Genomic DNA, 26,692 nt, shown 5'->3' with positions numbered 1-26,692 from the left:
CCTCTCTCGTCAGACGGAATTTACATTACAGACTTAATTCTCAGAAGTCTGCGTGGTTTACACGCGAAACCCCTCTCGGAAACCGAGAACCGATCGACTTCGTGAAATAAAAAGTAGAGGAAATCGGTGGAAGCATATACATTTCTAATTATGTGTTTTGGTATTAAAAATTAAGAAGTTTACAAAAAGTGGAATTAATCAGTTTTGTCTACTGAGAGATTCGTATACAAGCGCGATAGAAGAAAAGATTGCAAAAAATAATATGATAATATTATTAGAGATGATTCAAGAACATTTAAAGGTATAATAATGCATTTCACACAAAAAAGTGATTGACATTAGCGTACTTATTAGTCGATCGATTTATGTGAGCACTATTGAAATTACAATATTCTACATCAAGATTTTAATTCGCGTAAAGTTGTTCGTCATCCGCGCGTGATATGCGCTCGACATGCTCGATACGCGATCGACATGCATCTGAGTTGCGCGATAGCTTAACAAGGAAATCTTGTTCCATCGACATTCAGTTCATTGATTGTCGTAACAACGAAAGATCAGAGACAAAGGAACGATATTTAATTTAGAATAAAATAGTGAACGAAGCACGCGTACGTTCTATTTTACGATACGCCGTTCTCCATCGAGGCGGTCCGAGCATCGGCGACGCGAAAACAGGAAAGGGCGAGCGGAAATCGGTAAGCGATTAAGCTGCATCCGTTCGCAGGAGAACGCGGAGAGAAATTCGATCGCGTGTGCCCAGGAAGCGCCAGGAATCCTCGACGAGTTCCGAGTTGATAGCTCGCATTGCAGTCGCGATAAGAGCATCGCGCAACACAATAAGCGCGGAAATCGCGTTAGAAACCGGGTTTATTACGAGGGTGCGAATTAACAATAGCGGCTTGCCCGATGAACCGTTCTACGAAACTTGCGATTACTCCGGACGACGGAAGGGGAATCGTCGGTCTCTCGCGCTGAAGACGTCGACGTTGCGAGGGGAATAAAACAGAGAAAATACACCGTCAATGAAATTACGAATGCCGTATATTTGACCTTAGCAGTAGTGTGAATAGTAATAAAAATAATAATAATAATCGCGTCGCAATCATAGTACATCGCGTATAACGATCGTGACGTTTTTCTCTCGTAAGAATCTAAAAGTAGTAATCGTATTAATACAATCGATAAATTGCGGTAATAATTACTATACTGTAAAAAAAAACTCACTACCATCTTTGGGAGACAATGCGTAAGAGAAAGAGGGTAAGGTAGCGAACACCGTGGAAACTTAAGATTAAAGGATTGGAGAAGTCGAGGTTGAAAAGAAAAGGATGCAAAGAAAAAAAGGGAGAAGTTCTTCCGTACAAAATTAGTTCGCAGGTCTAGTTTAAGATAATTAATGTTACTATCATAATTATTATATCCAAATTCCTGCCAATCGTAAATAATCGCCCGAAAGTGCAGTATTTGCCAAAAGTCACTCCTCTCTCTCTCTCTCTCTCTCTCTCTCTCTCTCTCTCTCTCTCTCTCTCTCTCTCTCTCTCTCTCTCTCTCTCTCACGCGCATACACTCACTCGCTTTTTCCGTTCTCTCTTTACATTCTCTCCCTCTCCCTCTCTCTTCCTCTTTCGTTCAGTGTGTCCCACTCGTTCTCTGTCCTCGCGCGATAAAAAGCTTCCTCCATTTAAAAAGCAGTCTTTCGTAGCACTGTGCGGAGCTCCGCCCCTTCCCGTACCTTCTCGTTAACGGTATAAAAAGTATTTCGGCCACGAGCGAGATAATACGCTACCAACAGCTTTGACGACCCGCAAGACGTTCGCGCCACGTCAATCGATCGAGAGGTAGAATGGTACTCCCTCCGTGTGCGTACCGCGCGTGGGGCACGTCATGTATTTATTCATTTCCAAATAAATAAATGAGTGTACAAATGTCGTGATTTCGCTCGGAGCGCCAGAATCGCTGTCGCGTTTTTTTTTTACCCGATCGCAAGTCGCGCGAAATATTGTATGACGCTTTCGCTTAAAAAAGATGCGGACTCCGATCGTCGACGGTAAGATCGATCGCTTTTTAGTCGCTCGTTTCGAAAGGGCGCGACGAGCAAAGATATGCAAAGACCAGCCTGACTGCGCTTGACGTAAAGAGACATCGTCACAGAAGAACATACATTGCTTACCGCAATATCCGCCAACTCTCGCTACTCAAGCACACACGCACACAATCGCCTCGTTCTCGCCCGAACATCGATCCTCGCAGTCGGACTAATAGTGTCTGACCGGATAATCGCGGCCCTTAACGTCTTAACGTTCTTGCCGCGCTTGATCGCGAGATTGGTAACGCCAATTAAATACGTTTTCCGCTCACAATTTCCAACGTTACGCGATCCAATATTGATAAAAATCCCTGCGTAAACATTACGTATACTGATTGCGTGCACGTTCGAAGACTCCGCTGGGCAACCTCCGTGAACGAGGAATTCGCGTGATTTGGGAGTTTACCTTCTCTTCCCGTTATTAACGCCGTAAGCCGGCTTAAATCGGCCAAGGATAATCCGACGTCAATAAAACAGCGATATAACGATTATATTAAGGATTCTCTTTCAAACCGGAGAGAGAGAGTATCTTTGAGATTATATGAGATCAGACCGTAATAACGCTTCGGAGGCGGAACAGCGATTCGCGATCGAGAAACGAGCAGGAAGACGGAAGGGCAGGATGCTCGGGTTTTAGCGCGTGTCGTCTCGCTAAGTTAAAAATTTCATACAAAAGCTGAAGACTTATCATATCGCCGTGTTGTTCGTCGACAAATGCCATCACGACGAAAAGAGTTGTACGAATCTGTTTCTCGTGGAGCGCGTGTGTCGAATGTAAAAAAAAAAATTATAATAATTACTTGAAAACATCGTAGAGAAAAGAAAAGAAAGAAACTTGTCTCTATTCATATCCCGACGTCGTGTGTGCGTCACGAAATTCCTACGGTACAATTAATCTATTATTTGTAAAAATGCGACTCTCGTCCGTCGAATGTCTACCTGCGTTATTTCATCTCGCGTCATCGACATCGTCGTCATGCATGTCCGCACGAGCCGGCGGAAAGAACCCCCAGCTGCTATAACTATACAATTAATTAACGTTAGTAATTACTCTCACTTAATTCTAAATTTATCGTGATATCGCGTCGTACGTAACGATGTTATCACCATTATTCATGGCGCCAGCCCGACGCAACACGTCAGAAAACGCTTTTACTAGAACGTCGCTACACACATCTCGTTACAAAACCACATCAGACCTTTTCACTAAGAAATCAACGAACTTCGACAAGAAAAGAATCACGATTTCGAGCACGATACGAGCTTCCTTTTTCTGTCCCTTTTTTTTATTCCTCGAGATTATTGTAATTCGATTATCGGAGCTTTGAATTAAGTATGGAGAGAGTCTCTTAGAATAGGGTCTTTCTTTTTGTACAGACCAATCCATCGATATTGCACGAGTTTCCTTACACTGAAAACAGTTGCACGGCACGATCGATCGGCTATGCGAGCTGGTAATTCGTCAACATTTGTTCTTACGACTATCTACTCACATTTTTTTCGACTGATCAGCACAAATCAGGTTCATACTCCATTACGTTATTATAAATCATTTTCCGTATAAAACACTCTTAATTATTAACTATTCAGACATAGTAAAACACACCTTGTCTCGTTTTTAATATTTACGGTTTCCTTGAGAATTAAGGTTTACGTATACATGCCAACGCGAAACAAGTACAGACTTATTGTAGTGGTTAAAGTGATAAATTTGTATTAGAAAAAAGAGAACGATACACATAGAATATTATTGGTACGATTTACCAGCGTGCAACAATTCATCGTGCACTCTTATTTTCTGAAGGGGATGGAGGGGGAGAATTCGCTCTGCGTTTCGGCCGCACCGCACGTTAGGCCGCGCTGCGCAATCCGCAGGGCGAGCAAGTGAGAAAACAGAGGAATCTCTTGACGAGCAGATTCACGAACGTTAACGTCCCCGGTGTGCTTCGCAACGGCAACCGGGTGCATCGTTGGAACCTGTCGTCATACTCTTCATCTTCTTCGTAATCGTAATTATAGTTGTACGAAAGATTACGTGGATAATAGTGAGGATGGTGACGATGACGTTGACGTTGATAATGCTGTACTTGTTGCTGATGCTGATAAATATGCTGGATACGGTGTACGCACTTTCTGGTCTCCAAGGCGCTGGGTCCTGGCAGTGAAGGGCGAGCGAGGGTGCGCGCCGATGCTGTATATCCCGGTACACGCGGAGGATTGTGCGGCGGGACTAATCGTGAGGATAATAATCTTGGGGCCAGATTCGGCCTCATTCGGGATCACCAGTTGGCCATGCCCGGTTTGTTTAGAGTCATGAAATAGATCTGGCACGAACTACCACCCTTCGCCGACGAGAAGAATACCTGACAAGCATAAAAAATGATATAACATTCACGCAATTTCACGTTCCAATTAATAAGTGTAGAATTATGACGAATTCGCAGTCATCCGCACCTTATCGTTACGTTCACAGAGGAACTTGAGCCGTTGAGCTTTCTTGTGCATGAAAACACCGTCGAGATGACCGTTCTCCACACTCCTGATCTCGATTGCCTTGTTGCCCCAACCCATAATTTGTCCTGTACCAATGTATGCGACGCTCGTAGGCATCTCGCCCCACTGAAGAACCATGGTTTTCGATACTCTGCCGTAAGTATTAACATATACGCCCTCGTTATCGTAGCAGAGTAGCAACTGCATGCCGTTACTATTCGGCAATGCTACTATACAGTGCGGGCAAATGGGACCCTGGGTCTGCAATTAAACAGCAAATGATAATACATATCATACAGCTTTAGAGGATAAAAAATATATAGATAGATGTACATATTTCTAGCTATTGATCGATCAATTTGTAGCCATTTATAAGTTTTTGATACCTAACATTTTTTAATATTTAATAATATTTCTGTATTATATATATATATATATATATATATATATATATATATATATACTAAATCTAATCTATTATTGAGAGAGATGAATTGATCGTAATGAAAATCTCACTTACAAATACATTTCTCGAATTGTTGCATTTAATTGTTAATGCTTACTGATATTGCAAAGTGAGTGTTAGTATTCTACTCGTGCATTACTGATTCATTTCGTTGAGAAATGTATCTAATTTCTCGAACGACGAGATCGACCGATAAATCGCACCGCGCACATCTACCTAATGTGGATAGGAATCTAATTTCTCTTACGTGTTTCGGTAGATATATATCGTAAACCGTGGCGGAATCCAAATCGACTGCGTGAAATCCGTCAGCGCTACCGTAAATAACCTTTAACCTTGAACCCTCCTCGACTGTGAGGTCAACCAATAAAGGTCTGTGCGCAAGCTCGCCGAAAGACTTGAAGGCCATAAATTTGTGGTACGGCTTTGGCGCCCAGGCGTAGATCTCTATGGAATCTTTCAGCGCGATCACGAGGAACTTTATTCTTTCGTATTTCACTATTTTGAAGTGCACTGCGCCCTGTAGATCGCCCACGTTGATCCAACCGTTGCGTCGCTCGACTTGCTGCGAATAAACAAGGAAATACTCGACATTAAAACGCAACGGATACACACATACATAAGTCCCGCGATGTATACAAAACGGAAACTTACGTCACTATGACCATCCGTCCGTAAAATTTTGCTCTTCAGCCAAGAAAGGTAATAGACGCGCACTCTATTTTTCTTGCCGCTGATTGTAACCAGGATATTTTGACCCTCGAGAACCTCCATTTGTTGAAAACGTCTTCTACTGATCAATTGGTAAACTTTACCCTGTCCGCTCCTGTCTAATAACATCAAGCCATTCTCGGTTCCAATTAGTAGATTTACACCTGTAAAGCAAGAGGAATCGGTTACGATCCGAGCTCAAGCGTACGAGCCAGTTGACGCAACGAAAGAGATTCTGCACCGACTATACAGAGCGTTTGATAATAGATATAACACCACTCGTGGCGAAGGATTATCAGACACCCTGTATACGCACCCCATAACGCGGCGCAGAGGATCTCGCTGTTGAAACGCTTCTTGTATTTGCGTATCTCGGGTGTGTCCGAAGCTAAATCGTGACTGGTGGGAGTCACGTTAACGTTTACGTGGGACTCCCTCCTCGCCGGCCCGGCTCCGAATCCGAAAGTCAGGAAAGACCGCTGCTTCTGTTGGAGCGCAAACGGAGGAGGTGATTTCACCGCTTGTCGATACTGCAACAGAGATGACTTTGCCGTTTAAGAGAACCACCCCCGGGGGGAAAAAAACGTGCGCAAAATGTCAGGCAAAACTCTACTTTGCACGCAAAGATATGCTGAGGGAGAGCTTGTCATCAACCCAAATACCGCAAACACGACCAACAGAAAAGATACAAGTCGCAGAGACGCGCAAGGATTCCCTTTTTGTCTTTAAATGGTAAAAAAAAACAACATGCAAAGGATTGAGCGAAGATAAATGGAGAAATCAAGAGAGAACAAATCAGCCGAGTCAAATATGCGATTATCTACATAGCATTCTTACAAACAACCAAGTATCACCTCGATCCGCAAGTTAAAGCATTTTCTTTTTCGCAGGGTAACATATAAGTGAGAAAGAATAAAACATTCGCAATGTAGTCCAGGTGTGTCGAAGGAATGATGCGTTTTGGTAAGGATCAAGCAGGCTCGAAACCGGCCAAACTCTGCGTTCAACGGCATCCGCAATTACCAACTGTTAGCTCGTTGTTATGCAAGTCTTCGTGTTATTATCGAATGACACTCAATATACGGGATCAAACATCCGCGTGGTGAAAGAAACAACGGTGGATTTAATCCAGCGCGCGTCGTCGCGCGTTTTTTCCACGGGTGAGAAACAAAACCCAGAGAAAGGACAGAAGAAGGAAGAGAGAGATGTGAGAACAAAAAGCAACGCGGTGGTCGCGGCCGTGTTAGGAGAGTTATCGTTTTACCCGCGGTGACACCAAGAATCAAGTATAGAATCAAGTATAGATTATCCCACAGAAACCAACCAAAAAGGAGGATAAGATAAAAAACGGCCTGCGCGTACACAAAACTGGCATTCATTCTCGCGGTGCATAAATGGAAAAAAGATCAACGTTCGAGAGCAAAATAACACGTGTCCTCGTATATCCCTCTGTTCCTACCCCTCGCGCGAAAAAGCGAGGAGGAGGAAGAGGGATGGACGGTTAAAGTTTTTTTTTCTTAAATGGATGAATAGATACTTACATTGTAATTAGTATTGGGATTGGAATGGTCAGTAGAGGGCCCTGCCCTTCGAGTTAGAGCTCCCGCGTGTCCCACAACACACAACATAATCCTGAATTAGTCACGCTGACAACCGTATAATTGACGCTTAATAGAGAATCACACGTGAAACAGAGACATTGCGTGGTGTCCTACGATCCGACCGATCGTAACGTAAAGCGTGACCGTACAAGCCATATTGCTTTTTTTTTTCTTTTTGTAATTCTATGTACAAATCCGATCTCGACTCTAGTACGCTGTTCGCGATTTTCACGTCTCTTCTTGCACGTGGATGGGAAGTGGGTATGAGCGCTCTTGCACATTATATGCAACCCGTGTATTCCGGAATACTTCGTATTCCGCGAGACGTAGTCGATATCCGAGAAGCGCGTCTAAAATCAGGGAGAAAACGGAGAAGAACCACTGTACGCAACCCGCGAGAGAAGCTGTTTCGTTGTCGGAGAGAAATACAAAGAATATGTTTTTAGGGAAACAGAGAAGCTGCTGCTTATAATTTTGTACAGTAATGAATTGGGTGTGCTGCGCGCGAGTCGTTGGATCGCAAAGATTCCTTTGATATCGTCCCTGACCTGAGTCTGATGGGAGATGCGAGTAAAGAGATAGAGCGTGACCTGGAGAGCGATATTTCCGGACCGTTGCTAGACTAGTGGTAACTTTCTCTCTCTTTCTCTCTCTCTCTTTCTTTTTAAGTTTCTTTTACCAGAGTACAGAAGAGTACACACACGACGACTTCAAATCGAATTGAAGTGGTCTCCTCTAAGGGCTAAAATTTCTGCTAAAGTCGAACTCGGTTACTCCACCCGGTACTTGCCTACGGCATCGTATATACAATACACGCAAGGCCAATCTTTTTGCACGAACTCTCGTAGACGATAATTTTGTCTGTGCACATAAAAAGAAAACAGAGAAAGAATACAAAAAAAATAAAATACCGTCAAGATCTATTTACCAATTGCTAAAGTTCATAAACGAAAAGTGAGAATGCAACCTAAAGGAACGGAACAACAAGATTGATACGTATAGTCAACAAAATGCACTTTTCGGCTATCACGGACAATTAACAAGACATTGACACAAAGCATAAGCCGCCGCCCCCTGTGCAAACCCTCAAACTGAAACATGTATTATGTAAGTGACGCGCGGTGTTCAGTTGATTCGGCATAATCCGCAAGTATAGAAGTATCGAGCGAGCTCATACCGTATCGTTACTGTCGTTGCCACTAGTCTGTTTCCAAGTCTAGGCAAGGTATAAAAAATATAAATCGAATCACATGTTTGCGGGTAAACACAGTATACCATACGCGCTACGTACCTATTTTGCGACGTATGCTTTAGAATAATCGATGATAATTATACACATTATATAGAAACGTTTCGACCCAATCACAAAAAAAAGCATTACTCCTCGGACAGTCCGATAACACGGAGAAAGAAAAGCATTCTCATTTGCTACTGAACGAAATGATAATCATTCTCAAGATCCTGATCGATTATACGTTAACGATGTTGTACGTCACATCGCTCACAAGACTCACGCCTCGACAAAACATATATAGATATAAACGTATTTCGTAGAAAGTGGAAAGAGTTGCGGAGAATGATGCATGCGCGCACTTGCTCAGCCGTCGCGCGTAACTGGATCCAGATCCAAGCAAGGAGCGTGAACAAGCATAGACGAACAAACTTGCTTCAATAACGTTGACGTAACTGGCCTGAATTTACATCATCACATACGTTTTATCTCTCGCGTGGTGTATCAAAGAAAAAGCGATCACTATACTCGTCCACGTCTGTAAATATTCGCTCGCGATCGTTTGTTCTCGCCAGCTTGGATCCTTTAGATTCGCACGAGCATATCTCCCGTCAAACATGAGACTTCTATTTAACTTTGACGTCAAATTTTCATCGACAGCACTAATTTTATTTTCTTCCCACTCTGCATCAATTCGTGTTTTGAATTTGAATATCTCATGGATATCTTTGTATTTGTCGAAAGATACGAAGCATACGCGAGTGCCCGCATAGAAGACCGACGTAGAAGACATAGGTACATAGACGAACGGACGTATGAATCTGACCTCCTCACTAGTTGACTTGTCCTGTCGTTGACCCGGCGAAGAAGTCAGGAGATCCGGTAAAACCGAGCTGGGCCGTGAACCCGGAGACGAATCTGATCTCTGGAAATCACCTCCGCCTCTTGAACGGTCACCCTCGCGATTCTGCAAATCAGTGAATGCACGTTAAAAAAAAAAGTGGCCAGCCGAAACAGCGAATAAAAGAGTGGAGGCAGAAAAGAGACTTGATCGAAATCTGAATTTTTATTTTAATGATTATTATTTTTTCCGCATAAAATTCCCTCTTCTATCTCTAGTTCTGATCGTTTCTCATTCTCGTACGCAGAAATTGATAAGAGATTATCTTCTTCGATAGGTCATTATCAATTCAGATCTCGATGCAGTACAGACAGATTAAGATAAGGAGCAAATTACGCTAATTAGACAGGTAGAACAATTACATCGAATGTTAATATCGAGAGACAGGAATCAGGAAATGATAATCAATGATAAAATAACGGTTAGTGAATATGAAGAACAGTAAAATAATATCCAGATTACGTCACGGGAAAGCAAAACGACAAGCAGAGACAATAAAAGAACAGAAAAAAGATTGAGATTGCAAAGTACGCGAAAAAGCTATGAAAGAACAGATAAAGAAAAACAATATGAAACGAAATAACAAAATAACGGAATAACGTCGAAGAACTTGTTTCGAAGATGCATCTAAAAAAGAGATTACGAGTTATTGATTTCTTCTCACGGATACGCAACAAGTTGTATAATATAACTTAGGTGTTATTTGATCAATACGTATAGTGCAGAATACGTAAGAAGAAAACGCAATCATGCAAACTGTCGATTAGATGATGATATCGATCGTATCTAGTTGCTTCTTAAACTTATCTCATTAAATGTGTACCGTTATTAATTAACAAATTTAACATTTACCGAATGTTCTACAATTTGTCTTATTATGACGATTTACAAGGGATATTTCAACACTCATTATCCTAGAGCGTTATGCTAATTTCAATAGAAATATAAATGCATAATCTCGACAGGACGTACAATGAATTACAATCGCTAACACAAAAACTCGGCACAATGATAAGCAAAAAATAAAAGAAATAGACTAGTGACATATGATGAGTAATATATTATTGTCTGTTGTGCTTCTATCATAGCAAACTAGGCTTATGCTAATTAAGCTAATAAACTGGGTGCAAATATCGCTTTCATTTCGAACATCGTGCGACGTTAACAGGACAGTCGCACTTTATTTCGCGAGTTCTCGGCTAACGGACGTGAGATAAGGGCTACCTGAAATTCGGTCCGCGATTCTCAGGAGTTTCCTTTCCGACGTGCGTTAGCCTCGACGAAATTTCGGCGATCGGGCCAGACACAAGAACGCTAGCGCGCGTCATGCCGGAAGAACACATATAGAGGACAAAATGAAGCATGCTTAGCACGTGCTGCAACACAAACGAAGGCACGAGATACGGTCGCTGTTTCGACGCGCGCAGATCTCAACGAGGCACAACACATTCGTACATGTCGCAAGCGTCATGCAAGACGATGCTCGTGATAACAGGCACAGCCTCGTACGTCGTTTACGAAGTGATCCATCGTCTACATATTTCCTGTTCATCGACTTCTCTCTGAGACCGTTCTCTGTCGACTTCCTCTTCTCCCAGTACCTTCAATCTTTGTAATCTCAACTCGTCTCTTTCTTTTTTCTTTCTTTCCTCACTTCTTCTTTTGCTCACAGGATCACATGCATTAGAAATTGCATTATAACACAAAAACGCACTCATACACGCCAGGCCGGACCGTTGATCATTATTATAAGGTCTCTCGAGCTTTCCCTCTCTTCTTCCCAATCTCGCTTTCTTTCTTTCTGTTCTCTCTCTCTCTCTCTCTCATTCTTTACTTCTTTCATTCCTAGGATGCAAAGATTTGGCTCGAGTAACAGGATTTCCGAGAGACTGAGACTCAAAGAACACGATAGCAATTATTGCAATGTTAATGTGTTTAGTAGCATTTTAGTAACTCACATATTAATGTATGAAAGGTCAATATTTCGTCGTATCTCAAGAAACTGGCTCTGTTAATATGACTATTATAGTTATCGTTAAAAATTCAGTAAACAGATTCTTGTTAGTAAAAATCGCACACCTCAATAAGAAGATTAGAAGAGAAGAATTTAATTAAAACGGAGGATCCTCGATTACATAAAATCGGTTAAAATTTTTTCGCTCGGTTGTACGTATCAATGTCTAATTTCTCTTCAATACGAAAAAAAGATTTCAATAAGAATGCTCCGATAAAAAAATTTTGTCGACGGGGTTCTCATTCGAACATCGCACTTCCGATTACTTCCATAGATTTATTAACAGAAATAAAAGTAGACCCGTTACGAGAGATTACATTGAAACACGTTAACGTAATCGGAGAAACGTCTTCGTGATTCGTCATCGCGAATTTTCAGCAGTATCATTTATTTTTTAAATTTTTTGCCAAATCCCGCGGCGTGTCGTTGCGTCGCCGTCGATGGTAACGACGTTGTCGAGTATCCCGAAGAAATTCCATGCAGTTAATCCTCAGTTCAGTCCCAGATTTCGTATTTTCGTCGCCGTAGAAGTGGTGTCTGGCGCTTTTCCACATAGTATAGGCACTCATCACTCAGACAGTAGAGGACGAGGCTCGTTTTGCCAGGGACAGGGACACAGCGATGAATGGAAAACAGAGGAGTATGAATTACCGAGTAGCAATTAATAATCCGACATCTCTTCCGTGTTGGCCGTATCCCTCATTAGTGAGTATATTCACGCGAAATCCCACAACCGTATTGACAGACATTTCAAATAAAGCATCAGAAGTTTACAGATAGCAACGTCACGCGCGACGATTAATGTAAAATGTAACCCAGGTAAATCGAGAAGAAAATAACGCGCGTTAACGCTACTCAGCAAATACACTTGCAAAAAGCCTCTTGAAGAGCGAAGGGAAGAGTGAATAAGATATTGTATCTCAGCAGCACCTCCTAGCGAGAATCTTCCATGTCCTTAGTAACAAGTAGGAACTAGTATTAGTGGTACTAACAGTAGTAGCAGTAGTAATGGTAGAAGTATAATAGGAGTAGTGATGGTAGTAATAATTAGTTAGTAATAGCGAAATATTAGGGGTGATCAAGATTGCGACGTATGAACGATATTCTAACGTTACGCTTAAAAGATCCCATGTCGCTTTTTCGCATGAAAATAATGAAGGAATCTAATCAAAGATTACGTGAGAGATGATATTAATACCGCTAATATAGTACTGATAGCACTAGTAATTAATAATGTATCTTGCTGCTACTTATTTGACAAATCGTGAAAAATGAATGACACAAGGAAAGAAAATGCGCCTAAAAGTCGAGCGTAGCTGACTAGCTTTCTATGTGATCGCGTTATGCCGCTGGATGTCGAAAACTCAGTCACGATTGTCTCAAGAGGAAACGTGAAGAGTCGAAGTGTCCACGAGCGTCCACAGGGTACAAACGAGTTGATTAGTTAACAAAGTATTCATGATATTTACAAGTGGATTACAGAAATTGACAATGAACGATACACAATATACATGAATAAATGAATAACTCGACAGACACTTCGAAGATACGTTCTGGGGATGGGCGAAGGATCGGGGAAGATAACAGGCAAAAAAAGTGTCAATATAAGGTAGTAAGAAGAAGGGTCTCTTTCAGGCAAGCACACAGGCAGGACTCGCGAAGGGCTCGCGAAAGTTTCTCGCAACTCGGGCTGGCGACTCGCAGGCGATTCGCCTAGGGGGACTGACCTGGGTGACAATGGGGCTGTACTCGCTGGCCGTCGTACTGGCCGTGGACTTAATCGTTCCCGCATCGTCGACTACGGCAGATGCCGTAGCGTCCGAAGGTCTACAACTGCGTCTTCTTGCGTTCTCGTCTTTATTGCGTCCGAAATCGTATCTCCTCGCCTCATGCCTACTACCGAAGACGATTTCGCTCTCGGTCTTTTCTCTCCTGGGCCTCTGGGGCCCCTCGCGGCACAACGAGAAGTCCGTTAGGACCGGCTCACCGGAGCTGAGGGCACTGCCTTTCTTACCAACAATACCGGCGACGCTTATCTCGCTTCCGCGTCGATTACCGCTAGCGAATATACTAGATCTCGAGGAGTCCGACGACTTCTGCAGGTACGCCGAGTGTCTCGCTGACGGGAAGAAGTCCGAATTCTCGCGGCGGAAGGCACGCGCGAATGCGCTCGACGCATTGCCCAGCTTCGAATCGCTCTCTTGCCGCCTGTGAATCGGTTTCAATTGCTGTTGCTTTTGATGATGCTGTTGCTCGTGTTTCCTTCGGGTTAACTGCTCCTGTCGCTTGAGCGTTCTTTCGCTAGACGAAGAAGAGCGATCCTCGTTGGATCCGGACTTACTCGCTTGACCGGCCGCTTCTTGCTGATGCTCCTGTTTCATTTTATCCAATTTTTCGTTAAAACCCTGAAAGAAGCGGGTGAAATCCCACTCCTTCAGGAGGAGCTGCTCATCTATCTCTGAACGCCGGTTGCCGCTAGCCGTTGCACGATCGTCTGACATCTGACTAAGTTTCTAGAGTGTGCGTACGATGTGGCGAAGGTAATGGTACGGTGACAGAGAAAAAAAACAAGAAAAAGAAATGCGTGCGAGATAACAACGTGAAACGATGATTGTCGATGATGGTAATGGCGGTGTAGTGTAATGATACAATGTAATGAGGAACGACTATCTTTGCGGCGGTAATAAAGCTATCGTTAAGTTGGAGAAATAAAATTTTAAGATTAATTTCAACATCAAGTACGAGATTGTAACAAAAGTTGAAAGGGAAGATGTAACGGCGCACGCCAATCTGCTGCAGCTTCACCGCAACAACATAGTCAGCCTATAGCAACGTATTGTGATCGTCGTTCGTATATGATTGTGCATGGTGTATCGTACGACAGCGGCAAAAGTACAGACACAAGGCAGTGCGCCATGGTGCTCGCTTGGAATATACAAAGTCCAGTCTTGACGAATACGTGGAGCGAAACAATGAAGGGGAGCGGATAATGTCACTGATTTAGTCCCGATTATCAGTTAATATACGTACATATTTACAAAAAAATGATAAAAAGAAAGATGAATATGCGCTGCAATCGCACGTGTTTCCTTCCCTTTCCGTCCGTCCTCGAATCCGATCCATGCTCACGTCAACAAAGACTTCGGACGAATAATATATCATTTAAGTTTTGATGTATTGACCTTTGTGAACAACTAAGTTAGACGGAAAAGAAAAACACGTCGACTGCTTGGCGCGAACTACTAAAACACGATTATATAAGATTTGTACGTTACATACCAACGGTATATACGAAAACTTCAAGTTATACCGAAATGATATATGTAATACGGAAGAGAAGAGGTCTACGAATGTATATTTCAACTTGCATTGCAATCTTGAAAGGAGAGGTACTTACTCGTTTCATGACTAGCGTACGATCTCCCGATTCTTCCTCATCGGGGGTTGGTGGGAGTGGGCGATTCGGTGCTCCTCCTATAAAGAATTAGACAAAGGCAGGGTGTTAAATCACAGCGCGTAGCATCATTAATAATACTCCTGGAAAGTGGCCTTCGTACCTTTCGGCTTATCCTCGTGATGGGAGTTTTGAGCATTGTGCGAAGACGACGATGACGAATCCGACGACGGTCTGAAAGGAGAAAATTCGGGACTGCAACGGCGGAAATAGAGATTGCAGCGGAACGACGTGACGGCGGATGAAGCACACGTAATGCGTTGCCGGTGTTGCGAGGTAAGGCGACCAAGACGACCATATGACGCGAAATGTCGAAGCGTGGGATAGGCATGATGGAAGATGAAACGAAATGACATTAGTAAGTATTAATACAACTACAGCCACTTCTTACTATATTTGTAGAAGCGTTAAAGAAATGGCTTTGCATATAATGTTGCATTATTATATGTAGTATATATTATTATATATTATATTATTGTTTCTATGGAAATAATTCGACGATACAAATAAAATATATTATAACTGCATTTTTAGAAGTGATAGAAAGTGTTTTGTGACCAATTTTTTGTCCGAGGCTGACAAAAGATCGTACAAAAAATATAGCGACCTTAAAAAAAATAATTTTTTTTTATCTATGTATATAGATAAAATTCTGAATTTCTACGATTTTATTTTCAAAAGAAACCTATTGTGCGAATAATCTGCAGTTATAATATTTTTCATCAGTGCCGTTGAATTAATGCGTTAATATTAATTAATAATTAATAATAGCATATGTTTTAATGGCAACGAATGATAATAATGAAACCTTGATATAGCGAGTATTATTTCAATGTTATCAAATATTCCCAAATAAAATTATGGAATACTTTACGAAGTGACAAAGTCCTTTACTTACAGCGGCTTGGGCGGATCGCTGGCCAGCAAAGTGCCGTCGTTTCTCAAGTTGTTCCCACCAGCGTCCTCGAGATCGTCGTCGCTGTCACTCTCAATCGATAGGGCCTAGAACGACAAGATAATATATCGTCTTTGGATCACTTCGCATTTATCCTGTGTGATTTCTCTGTATCGTGTACTTTCTTATTACCTCGAACTAGACGCAAGGCGATGTTTATGTGTCTCACGCAATAAGAAGACAAAGAAAACGAAAGGGATAATGTAACAACGAGGGGAACAGGGATGCAGGCATAATTAAATTTTGCTGCTGAAATATCAATCGTGGTCGCACGCGGCCCCAATCGCTTACTTGATCGAGAATACTGGAAGATTGCGGCATCTGTTTGTTGTTCTGATCGTTACCACCTGCAGGCTGCACCGAATTCGATGTAGACGAGGCTGCAGGGCCCTTATGTTGCCTGTTTGGCCTTGGCGGGGCCTCGGGGCCCTGTGACACACCAAGCTCGATGAGTTGAGCAGCCAGTATCTCCATGTCCTACCACCCACACGCATACACGCACAACCCCGTTAGTCACTGTTCCGAGACCTCTGAGAATCTTTTGCTAGAAGCCACCACCGGATAGCCAACAGGGCAGCCAAACAAGGCAGAAAGGCAAGGAGAAAAACGTCGAAGGGAGCGTAATGTTGTGCGCTTAAGCGAGACTACTGACGCTCAAATAAAATTTAACTATAGGTTGATTCCAAAATGCGTGGCCAATTTTAAAAGTATACTCTATTTGCTTTGAAGAAATGGATAATGTAAACATCAGTCCGTACGAATGCTTCTGGTCCAAGTTATAAATAATCTTTCATCGCGACAAAGTTTTATAAAAACGCAAATTAATAGAAACGTAATATTAAATTACACGTCCTTAATCCTCTTCATGAATTGTTGAAGTCATAAAAAAGTTATCGGTGTTCATAAAAATTATCTTGAGTCTCCACAAACATTTCTAAACAAATTAATAATTTATTCAATAATTATGTTGTGCTATCTAATAATATCAATGTACGATAACAAGTCAACTTGTACGTCTCAACTAATTAAAATGTTTTCATAGAAGATGTCGACTTTGTCGCAAGAAAGAAAATGTTTATAGCTCAAAAAAGAGCACATTACCGGAATCGTGTTTATATAATCTTTTTTATTCGTAGGGCGAATGATCTATGCTTCTAAACTATTCCTATTTCAGAATCGCCCTTTATAATGCTAATATGCCGACTCAAACGCAACACGTTTAATGAAACATTAGCTCAGATATGTTAGACTATAGTTAGTAGGAATTGAAACAGAATATGACATTTTTTGAATTAATGTTCTAACTTTTGTTCAGTACAATTAACTACAATTTGTCATCCAAAAGACAAGAAATATTTGTTTTAACAGATATTTTTAACAGCTATATAAAATGTAAAAAGTAAAAATATGTTCTTTTATTTAAAAAATCTTTGATTTTGAAAACTATAAAAATAATATTACATAAATTGTTTCCCACATCACACATATTTGTTTTCTCAAATTAAACAAATTACGTTCATAACATGTTTCTCATATATCTTGAAATCTTATGAAGGATTATTCAGGTATTCTATTTCTGGTGGCCCAGCCTGCGTATTGATTGTCATAAATGTGAAACTAATCGATTATTTTTAATATACACAATTACTTATAAATATTAAGTTTATATTTTAATGACACGATAATAGAATTAATGATATTATATCTCGAAACACCAACAAACGTGTTGTGTATATGTATAGATTCGAACATGTACAATCTAACAAAGAAAGTCCACTTAGATGATTAGAATAAAAGCTTAATATGGAACACAAGGCAAGTATTCAAGCGAAGAAATATTAAGAAAACATGTATTTGTTATTATAAAACAGACAAATTTAAGAATGAATCAGTGCATTCCAAAACACATTCTCTTATCGATTTATGTTCTATAGATATTTGATATTAATAAATAATTAAAAGTGTTGATAAATCTATATTTATTTATTTGCTTAAATGACTTAAAAGGATTAACTTTATATGATAAATATTACATTATAGCTCGCTTCTATCACACGTTAAGTGCAGCTGGTTCTTCTTTAGCTGGTTTAATTTTCCTAATTTTTACTTTATAAAGATATTTAAATAAACGAACAATCATTATTATATTCTTCACAAAATCGTCGGCAGAATGCTTAAGAACATATCCTGGTATAAATAAATCACAGTAAAAACCAACATAATATTTGCACTGATCGTCATTATTAAATCATCCGTGTTACGCAAGCGTTTACAGAGAAGCAATTTGTCAATATACATATAAGAGAAAGAGAAAGATAAAGTGTGCGTGTCGTCTTACCTCTGGCTTCTTCGGCGGCAGCTACGGTAGGTGTGAACATAGAAAAGAAACAAAAACCGAATACATTCCAAGTTCGAGTGCTAGGAGCTTCTGTGTACGTGTGTATATGTAGTAGAACGCATCAGCGTGTACGTCAATGACGCAATAGCGACGTAGAACGCGTGCAATGAATATGATAAAAATATATATAATATATCGCAAGTATATAGAGAAAGAGAAATACATACAAAGTGAACTATGCGTTAAATAGATATAATATATACTTGGATCGATAAATACAAAAGTTTAAAGGCAAAACTGCAAAGAAAAGGGAACGACAGCGTACGCCTTACTACAGATCTGGTCATCTATACTTTTTGTTTATGTCTATTTATGATTGTCCTTATTAGCAGAGTGTCGTGGAAGGAAGGAGGACATTTGGTTTTGATGGATAATTAGAAAAGATTGGAAAGGATATGAAAAGTACCAAGTCTCGATTTACAAAGACTCACCATAGGTTTGAAGACACTGTTCCTTTGAGGGGCGGACTGCCCGCCGGATCCTCCTCCAGCAGGTGTCTGATGATTAGAAGGCGGCGTAGATACTTTGTGCGGTTGTCGAGGATCATCTCTAGGTGTCGGAGGTAATGGACGAGACGGTGGTTGTGGATCGGGCACTACTATTTATAGTTATATATCGACATTAGTAACTTGAAAAAGATCGGCTATAATATTAATCTTTTTATAAATCATTAAGCGTACCTATGAGTCTATGCGGTATAGCGGGTCTCGCGGGTGGTCCAGGTTCCGGCACCTCTCTTTGAGATCTGCTTCCTGGTTTTTCTTTAGCGGCAGGCGCTTGCGGAAGTACGTCCTGCGTCAAAGTTCTGCCTTCCTGAATCTGTTGGAAATTACGGCGCAACGTATCACCTCCAGGTGCTTGAACTATGGATGACGGCTCGCCCGCCAATGCCGGTTCGTCTTCCTCGTTTTCACTACCGCTGTACCGATAATCGTCTCTTTCTGTAATGAACGACAGATGTGCGTAATGATAATGCAACGAACATGAAATAAGTTTCTAGGAAATAACTTTCATTTTCGCACCTTTCTCCTGTTTGCGCTTTTTACAGCGGTCAATGTGATCCTTAAGCTGTATTCTGACTTGCCTTTCCGTAGGTTGGTCCCGTATAAACGGATGTTTAAGAAGCTGTTCCGTATAAGGTCTTTGATGATAATCTTTCACCAGCACAGTTTCGATAAATCCGTGAAACTTTTTGGCCCACTTTTTCGACTTGAGCCGTGGCGGTGGATTACGAGGAATCAAGAACAAAGCCTGTTAGATAGAAAACAATATAATGATATATAATTTTCAAACACAAGAATATTATACGTTATGAAAAGTACGTATTAATCGTCAAAATTGCTGAGGAAGACTCACTCTCATAGGATGTAGATCGCAGAGCGGAGGTTGTGATTCAGCCATTTCTAGAGCGGTAATTCCGAGCGACCAAAGGTCACTTCTATTGTCGTAAGTAGCGTCTGGATTCTCGTCACATGCAATAACTTCTGGGGCCATCCAGTAAGGTGTGCCGATGAACGTGTTTCTTCTACCTATCGTCCTGTCCAATTGTGCGCTAACGCCGAAATCAACTGAAGATATCACACAGGATAATTAATGCACAAAAGTAAAACATGTCAAAATAATAGATAGATTAATTTGATGCAAAAATTTCTCTTATAAAATTTCACTTCAAATAAATTATCAATGTGTTATTTCTTTGGAAAGATCAGTCGATTTCTTCCTTAAAAAAGTACACTGAAGCCAATAATTCATCTTGATTGATAGAAATTATTTTAAAACTACGTAATATTTTGTTTGACGAATACACCTAGTCTTTTGCATCAATTTAATAATTGATATCTAAATTGATCTTACCAAGTTTGACTTCCGCGTTATCAGTCAACAAAACATTTTGTCCCTTAATATCCCTGTGGATAACTTTATTGCTATGAAGATAACTAAGTCCCCTCAGTATTTCTCGCGATATATAAGCTATCCACTCCTCCTTCAAGCTCTGGCCCTTAGTTGACTTGACGAGATCCGTGACGGAGCCAGCTCCGCAATATTCCATAACCAGCCATAATTGATCGTCTTTGCCGGGTGATGACTTCTTTACGAAGGCACCGTAATACGTAGCTATGTTCCTATGATTCGAGTACTATGAGGCAAAAAAAAGAAACAATTCGTTTCAATTAATACACACCTTGCCAACAACCCAGCACTTTAAAATAACTATTCAAAGTAAGAAAGTAATTAAATCACTCACCCGCTTGAGTACATTTATTTCCAACTTAATTTCTTCCTCTTCATCCTGTAACGAGACGAACAGTTTACTAAAGGGCACAATTTATCGAATATTTCTTCTAATTTCTTATACTGCACAAGTTAAGAAAAGTAAACAGTTACATATTATTTACATAAAATCATCGTTTTACGTATCATCTTTTGAAACTCATATAAGGATAATTTGTGAAATTGTACGATAGTAAAACTTGGTTCAATACATATTCTATTATAAAATTGTATAAGTAGGTTATATATATATATATATATTGTCAGAAAGTCACGTCTAATTAGCCGCTCTACGGTCTCTTATATTAATGCGATTATTAAGAAGGCATAAATTCTAGCTGCGTAATCGTGCGAAAATAAATACAATCGCTAGAACAAACAAATTAGACATTTCACTACAAGTAAAATGTGAAAATTCTTTTTTGTGTAGAAAAGCAATCTAGTGTACGCGTTAAGTAGGTAAGTAGAGTCAAGCCTTTACTCGCGCGTTACATGAGAGAGAAGAAAAGAGGGCATTCGCAAGAAACGATACAAAGAGAGAGGAGAAAGGAAGACGGAGAAATAGAGAGAAAGAGATAGAGAAATATGCGCAATCATAATCGCTGAATTCCGAGGCATCTTCCGCTGATTTGGTCAATCTATCGTGAGAAGAAACGGTTATGTGCAGCGTAACGGTAATATTAATGCCACGATTTCTGTTTTAGATATATAAATAGAAAAATAAGAGGAGAATCTGTTTACCGGGAATATTCCATTAGATAAGTATCACGAGATGATTCATATCTGTGTAACTGTAAAATCGTCTCTTTATGAGCTAAATGTAACGATGATGATACGAAAATTATACACAAAGAAAAAGCACTGTGCGCACACGTGCGAATAACTTATTTCTTAGTAGGTATCTTCCAATAAGACAAAATACAAATATATTCATTAAGATGTTAGAATTAGAAACCAGCAACCGTGGTCGAAAACATCGGTCAAAAATCGAATGAAACTTTCGCAATCATCTAATAAATCGAAGGAAACGCTATAAATACGTTATAAAATCATACGTCTCTCCATCCAGTGGCATTACTCATTCTAGATTCTGGAAGTCGTCGAGTATCAAACCGTATCGCTCGCGGCTTCGTAGAAACGGTCTTCTTTGTCTTTCGTCGGCGTTGACGATACGCGGTAATGAATTTAGAATCGCCTCGTATGTCGCGTTCTCTCGCCGATAAAAACTTATCTATCTGCGGTCGCGGGACGTGCCGACAGGCGGCTACGTCTATTTTTCTTTCGTGTAGAGGAAGTCATCTTTTTTCAACTGGCTGTAGTGTGCTCTCTCGCCCTACGTAAAGTCGACCTGAATAACGACGCGCGTTATGTCTCACGAAACCTTCCGAGATGATCATTGTGACTGCAATTCATGCCTTGAGATAAAAGCAACAGCACCCGTATCGTTGAACTCTCAAAGTAGGGAGGTAATTAAACCGCAGCATCGCCGCTGCAACCGAATACTTGCCTCCGTGACGTCCATGACCTTGATGGCCGCCAGCTGACCGGTCTTGGTGTGCCGACCCTGCGGAGCAGAAAAGCGCATTGTCATTATATCGCCCCGTTAAACGCATAAACACCCGCATCGAGATAATGACGGAGCTATTATCGCGCGTGTACCAAAACTTATCTGCCAACGTTATCTCCCGAGGCCGACTATCGGCTTTAAAGTTATCGTCTTACAATATACGTCCCTCGTGTAAATCGAGCTCGCGGCTACCCACTGTCGCCGTTTACCATTTAAAAACAACCGTCGGACTTCCACTGTGGCGTGGCCAGATATTAAACGGATTATTAAAAGAAAATGACGCAATTACACGTAGCCACAGTGTCGGCGAAACGAAACGCTGGACCTCCCCTGTTGAAAAAGAATCCTCATTTTTTTTCTCCGAGTCACCGAGAGCGATGTACGCGGCGGAAAAAGCGTCGTTACCGCACGCTTTATACGCTCAGCCTTTTTCCAACTATAAAACCGCGTGCGGCAGACGTTGTTATGGATATACATCCCGCCGCCGTCGTCGTCTCGACCGTCTCCGGCTCCTCTCAAAACAGAATCGGCTGCAGTTCTCGCGTCTCTTTCGCTCCTCGGCGAAAAGAGCAAGGTCCCGCTCTCGCTCTCTGCCTCTGGAATCTCCACCTACGTGTGGACGTCACTTGTCCCGTACGAAACCGAGAGTTTCTGATGCGAGACGAGAGACGCTTGAAGCGCGCGACGCTTATGTAAACGTAATGCAAATATTAAATATATCGTGGATTATATAAAACATGGATGCTCGGACGACATTCTACGTAATTGGCAGTTACGTGGAATGTTCGCGGAAAAAAAGATTCTACCTAAAAAAGCATTTCTCGATAAGGGAAAATAACGTTTCTTCAATTATCGATTGCGTCAGCGACGACGAAATCGAAGCCGCGGGTCCACCTGGAGCCTCCTCGCCGAGCGGCACGAATCGATTGCCCGGAAATGACGTATGAATTATAAAAAGCGTTCAATCGAGCCACCCACATGGCGAGGGACGGATCTTCGATCCGTCGAGTAATTCTTCCTCTTCGATTTAAGTCAGTAATAAATCATAATTATCGGGCCGCGTCAGAGGCGAATTAAAATTATTGACCGTCGAGAGGAAAGAAATACGTTTGACGTCATTTTTACATAAGTTAACGCAACGTTTTGTATATTCTCAAGTCTTAGAATTGACCGTAATGTGTCATCGAGAAATATAAGGTTTTATCTTTTCTTTGAAGAGCGTTATCGCACAATGCATGATAAATTCAATCTTTCCAGACTTCTATCAGATTTTCATGCGCGCTTTTTCCTAATAAATTTCGCTGCGTATGTTTGCGTACAATTCAATTTCATTTCGTTCCTTCCTCACATTAACTTTTACATTTTGCGACGCGGGATTTGCTTCCCATTAGCGAAAGTGCGTGTTGGCCCAATTGAGAGCAATGCCGTTTCCAACTTGAAAGGCCGATTTCATCTTTCGCTACGATTAGTAACGCGGATGATTCAATTAGATTCTAATCCGTCTTGCTTCTCGAAAATAAATACGTGACGCCGCGCCGCGGCGGCAACGAAAGCAGATTGATCGAATCAGATTTCTTTTAAATATTACAATTTCGATAAACGTATAGGACAATATACGATTCGGCAGATTACGAAGATAGCATGCCGTTGATCGTCGCGCAGAAGTTTTCACGCACACCCGTGCGCGTTCGGCTCATTCTGTGCCGTCATCGGCAGCGGGTCATCGTCCTCTTCCTTCCACCCCGCTCACCCCCTCGCCCTCCGTCCACTCCGCGTGGCACGAAAGTAAAGCGTTTAAAGAGCACGAGTGCCACGTACACACGAGGTGGAGGAGAGCCCCGTTGCGACGCGCGCGCACACGATAGAAACGCATCTCTTCCCGTCGATGAAAGCACGCGAAATTCGCGCGCGTGCGAATCTCCTCCGTCTGTCCGGACCGTGCGCCAGCAACTCCGTGATGCACGGAGAATCTCTCCTGCGATTCCATTCATCGCGAGTAAGTGGGCCGATCGTTACGACGAAGCGGAGGCGCGAACGAGCGCGTTATACACAAGCCGCATCTCGTCTGGGGCGCGGACAGCGCGAAAATTAATTGTGCCACACGGAACAACTTTCATTTTAATGTCGGGCCACGGGAGGGAGAGCTCACGTGAGTTGAGCTCCGCGCTGCTTCTCCGGTAATATATATATATATCTCTCTCGTCGTTTATCGCCTCCCTGCCATGTACAATGGAATGGAATGGAAATTGTTTCCCGCTCGCCGCTTATCCCAATTAATTAACGGCATAAAGGAGATAGAGAGCTTACGGGAACTCGTCTCTCCGGTTGACGTCCGGATGACTCAACGATTCTGAAATGCGCATATACGTGAAAGCTTGTTCTATTCAACATTTTATTGTCGTGAAATATTTTCATGATATATATGCAATTAACAATCGTATACATAAATGTACAGACATTCCGTAGTAAAATGAACGATTCCCTGTTAAAATTTTAGCCTCGGTCCATGCGCATAACGTGTATTCTTATTTCTTGTAGCAGGAAGTTTTCTCAAATTCAGTTGTCGCGATGACTTTTCACTACGATATTGTCAATTCCATTGAAGTAAAAGCTCACTCTGTTCCAGTCACGTTAATGACGCACGTTATACGATCCTCGCGTCCTTCCGGTCGTGGGACTCTCTCTCTCTCTCTCTCTCTCTCTCTCTCTCTCTCTCTCTCTCTCTCTCTCTCTCTCGTGTACAATCGTTTTTCACATCGAATATTCTCCCAAGGACGACCTCGCCAAGGAGAATTTTTTCAAAGTGAATCACCGTCTCGTTCTCTGTTACAGGTGAGGAAGGAGGTGCCCCCCCTTCTCTATGCGACTCGGCCACTGTACGTTTATCTTTCTACATTCAGCAGAATGAAGAATCTTCTGTGTCACCTGACATCGTGTACAATTCTCAGAAATATCTCTTATCATTCTCGTGATCTTTCTCGCGTTACTTAGCAGCAAAACAGAACGAGAGATTCCGAATTCGGAATGGCATCTGGCGTGAGAGGACGAGGGGGCGCAACGGCGTCAAGTCTCCTCAATATTCCCATATGGCGCGACGCATTGGATCCGACAAGTACAGGAACAACTTGCATTAAACGGAGAAAGGCGATTTCTTTATTTCCCGTAGGCATTCCTGCTATGTGACTCACGCCGCTTCTGAGCACACCAGTTCAATCGCTGGGTCCGTCTGTCGATACAGAGGGGAAATCATTGTCTCTCTCTTTATTTCTTTCCTTTTTTTTTTTGTAACGCAGCAACAAGAGAAACGCTTTTAAACGCTCATCTCTCGTCGTCCGCATAGGTGAAACGACAAGAGCGCGGGATATATCGCGAGAATGCAACGCCACGACGCTGCGTATCACGTTAAACACGAAAGTTTCCCACGTGTGTAACGCAAGCATCGGCTTAGATTTCTACGGGACGGGACCGGTACTCGGATATGAGAATGGCGATAACGCGCCTGAACGGGAAACGCAGACGTTTGTGGTGTGATTGTACAGCGTAAGTCCTGACAGATAAGAGTTATGGATTACTAACGGGAAGCACGATAGCCGAAGTACACACGAAAATTAGACACGCGACCCGTATGTGAAGTACATACAATTTCTGGAATGTATGTCGTTGAACGATACCTACTGAGAAGGCATTTTGTATTCGATATGTATCTATTTTATTTTACATTGCGACATTAAAATGTAAGAAATTCTCATAACTCCAGAGCAGTTCTAAATAAATAAAACGAAGAGAAGATCAATAAAGTTATCTATCTATCTATCTATGGCAACGATAAAAAGTATCGCTACTTCGCTTTCGGACAGTCACAAAATCGTTATCCCTGATTCTATTTCAACAGCAATACCGCAAGAAACTATTGTGCAACTCTAGTCGCAACGTAAGTTTATTGTCGCTGTTCGTTTGTTTGTGCTCGTGGTTCTTTTTTTCCGATATATTCCGAGAGATTGTGAGAAAACTATTGAAAGCAATTAAGACTGTCATAATCGTGAAACGAGCGAAGCGTGTTTATTTATCAGAGCGTTAAATCGATTCGACGAATTTTATAATTATAATCAAAGATAATTTTCAAGCACGGAGGATGGTCTCAGAGGTGCGCGGTATCTTTTTCACGGAAATGTCGCACGTGCCGTGAACATCCTCTCTTTATCTTCTGTCGTTTTGACGTGTACGCGTTAATTTAAAATATCACAGAAAAGGTCGTCACGCGCCACCGTGAAATCGATAATTGGCGTACCCGGCCAAGTCAAACCGGTAAACAGTTGAAACAGTTATAGGATACAGTAAAAAACGTTGTTGAATAATCCTACGTTATAAAACTAAATACATGAGAAACTATATTAAAAATATCAGACAGCTGTTAGAGCATCGCGGACGGCGCAAACTGCAGGGGTTTGTAAACTCACTTTGTAAACTTGGCCATACGTTCCATTGCCGACCACTTCTATGAGTTCGAAGATCCCAGCGGGCTCCTGGAAACACAAACGATC

At 41.6% G+C, this 26,692-nt stretch overlaps 1 protein-coding gene across 13 annotated transcripts in view; it reads right to left on the bottom strand.

Moving 5' to 3' along the window:
• Nucleotides 1–1,026: 1,026 nt before the first annotated feature.
• The window catches only part of Msn (serine/threonine-protein kinase msn), a 28,668-nt gene continuing 3,002 nt past the window's right edge, over nucleotides 1,027–26,692 (bottom strand). Inside the window, exons 2-21 of one of the 13 annotated variants that reach the window (XM_077418723.1) lie at nucleotides 26,609–26,674; nucleotides 22,092–22,148; nucleotides 20,559–20,603; nucleotides 20,168–20,450; nucleotides 19,670–19,881; nucleotides 19,336–19,564; nucleotides 18,994–19,254; nucleotides 18,745–18,908; nucleotides 18,254–18,274; nucleotides 16,207–16,392; nucleotides 15,859–15,962; nucleotides 15,064–15,155; nucleotides 14,904–14,980; nucleotides 13,234–14,019; nucleotides 9,418–9,558; nucleotides 6,076–6,289; nucleotides 5,703–5,923; nucleotides 5,296–5,613; nucleotides 4,544–4,843; nucleotides 1,027–4,452 (exon numbers count right to left, since the gene is read on the bottom strand). In XM_077418723.1, coding sequence (XP_077274849.1) covers nucleotides 4,369–4,452; nucleotides 4,544–4,843; nucleotides 5,296–5,613; nucleotides 5,703–5,923; nucleotides 6,076–6,289; nucleotides 9,418–9,558; nucleotides 13,234–14,019; nucleotides 14,904–14,980; nucleotides 15,064–15,155; nucleotides 15,859–15,962; nucleotides 16,207–16,392; nucleotides 18,254–18,274; nucleotides 18,745–18,908; nucleotides 18,994–19,254; nucleotides 19,336–19,564; nucleotides 19,670–19,881; nucleotides 20,168–20,450; nucleotides 20,559–20,603; nucleotides 22,092–22,148; nucleotides 26,609–26,674 — 3,861 coding nt within the window. In that variant the 3' untranslated portion in view covers nucleotides 1,027–4,368. Of the gene's footprint in view, nucleotides 4,453–4,543; nucleotides 4,844–5,295; nucleotides 5,614–5,702; nucleotides 5,924–6,075; nucleotides 6,290–9,417; nucleotides 9,559–13,233; nucleotides 14,020–14,903; nucleotides 14,981–15,063; nucleotides 15,156–15,858; nucleotides 15,963–16,206; nucleotides 16,393–18,253; nucleotides 18,275–18,744; nucleotides 18,912–18,993; nucleotides 19,255–19,335; nucleotides 19,565–19,669; nucleotides 19,882–20,167; nucleotides 20,451–20,558; nucleotides 20,604–22,091; nucleotides 22,149–26,608; nucleotides 26,675–26,692 lie in introns of all 13 variants that reach the window. The other 12 variants (XM_077418721.1, XM_077418726.1, XM_077418728.1 and 9 more) reach the window with 12 other exon arrangements.

Source organism: Temnothorax americanus, unplaced genomic scaffold (assembly GCF_048541705.1).
Source record: "Temnothorax americanus isolate GAGA-0224 unplaced genomic scaffold, ASM4854170v1 Scaffold5, whole genome shotgun sequence".
Classification (NCBI taxonomy): Eukaryota; Metazoa; Arthropoda; class Insecta; order Hymenoptera; family Formicidae; genus Temnothorax; species Temnothorax americanus.
Note: the sequence above shows the minus strand (reverse complement) of the source record. Positions and strands in the feature narration are given on the sequence as shown.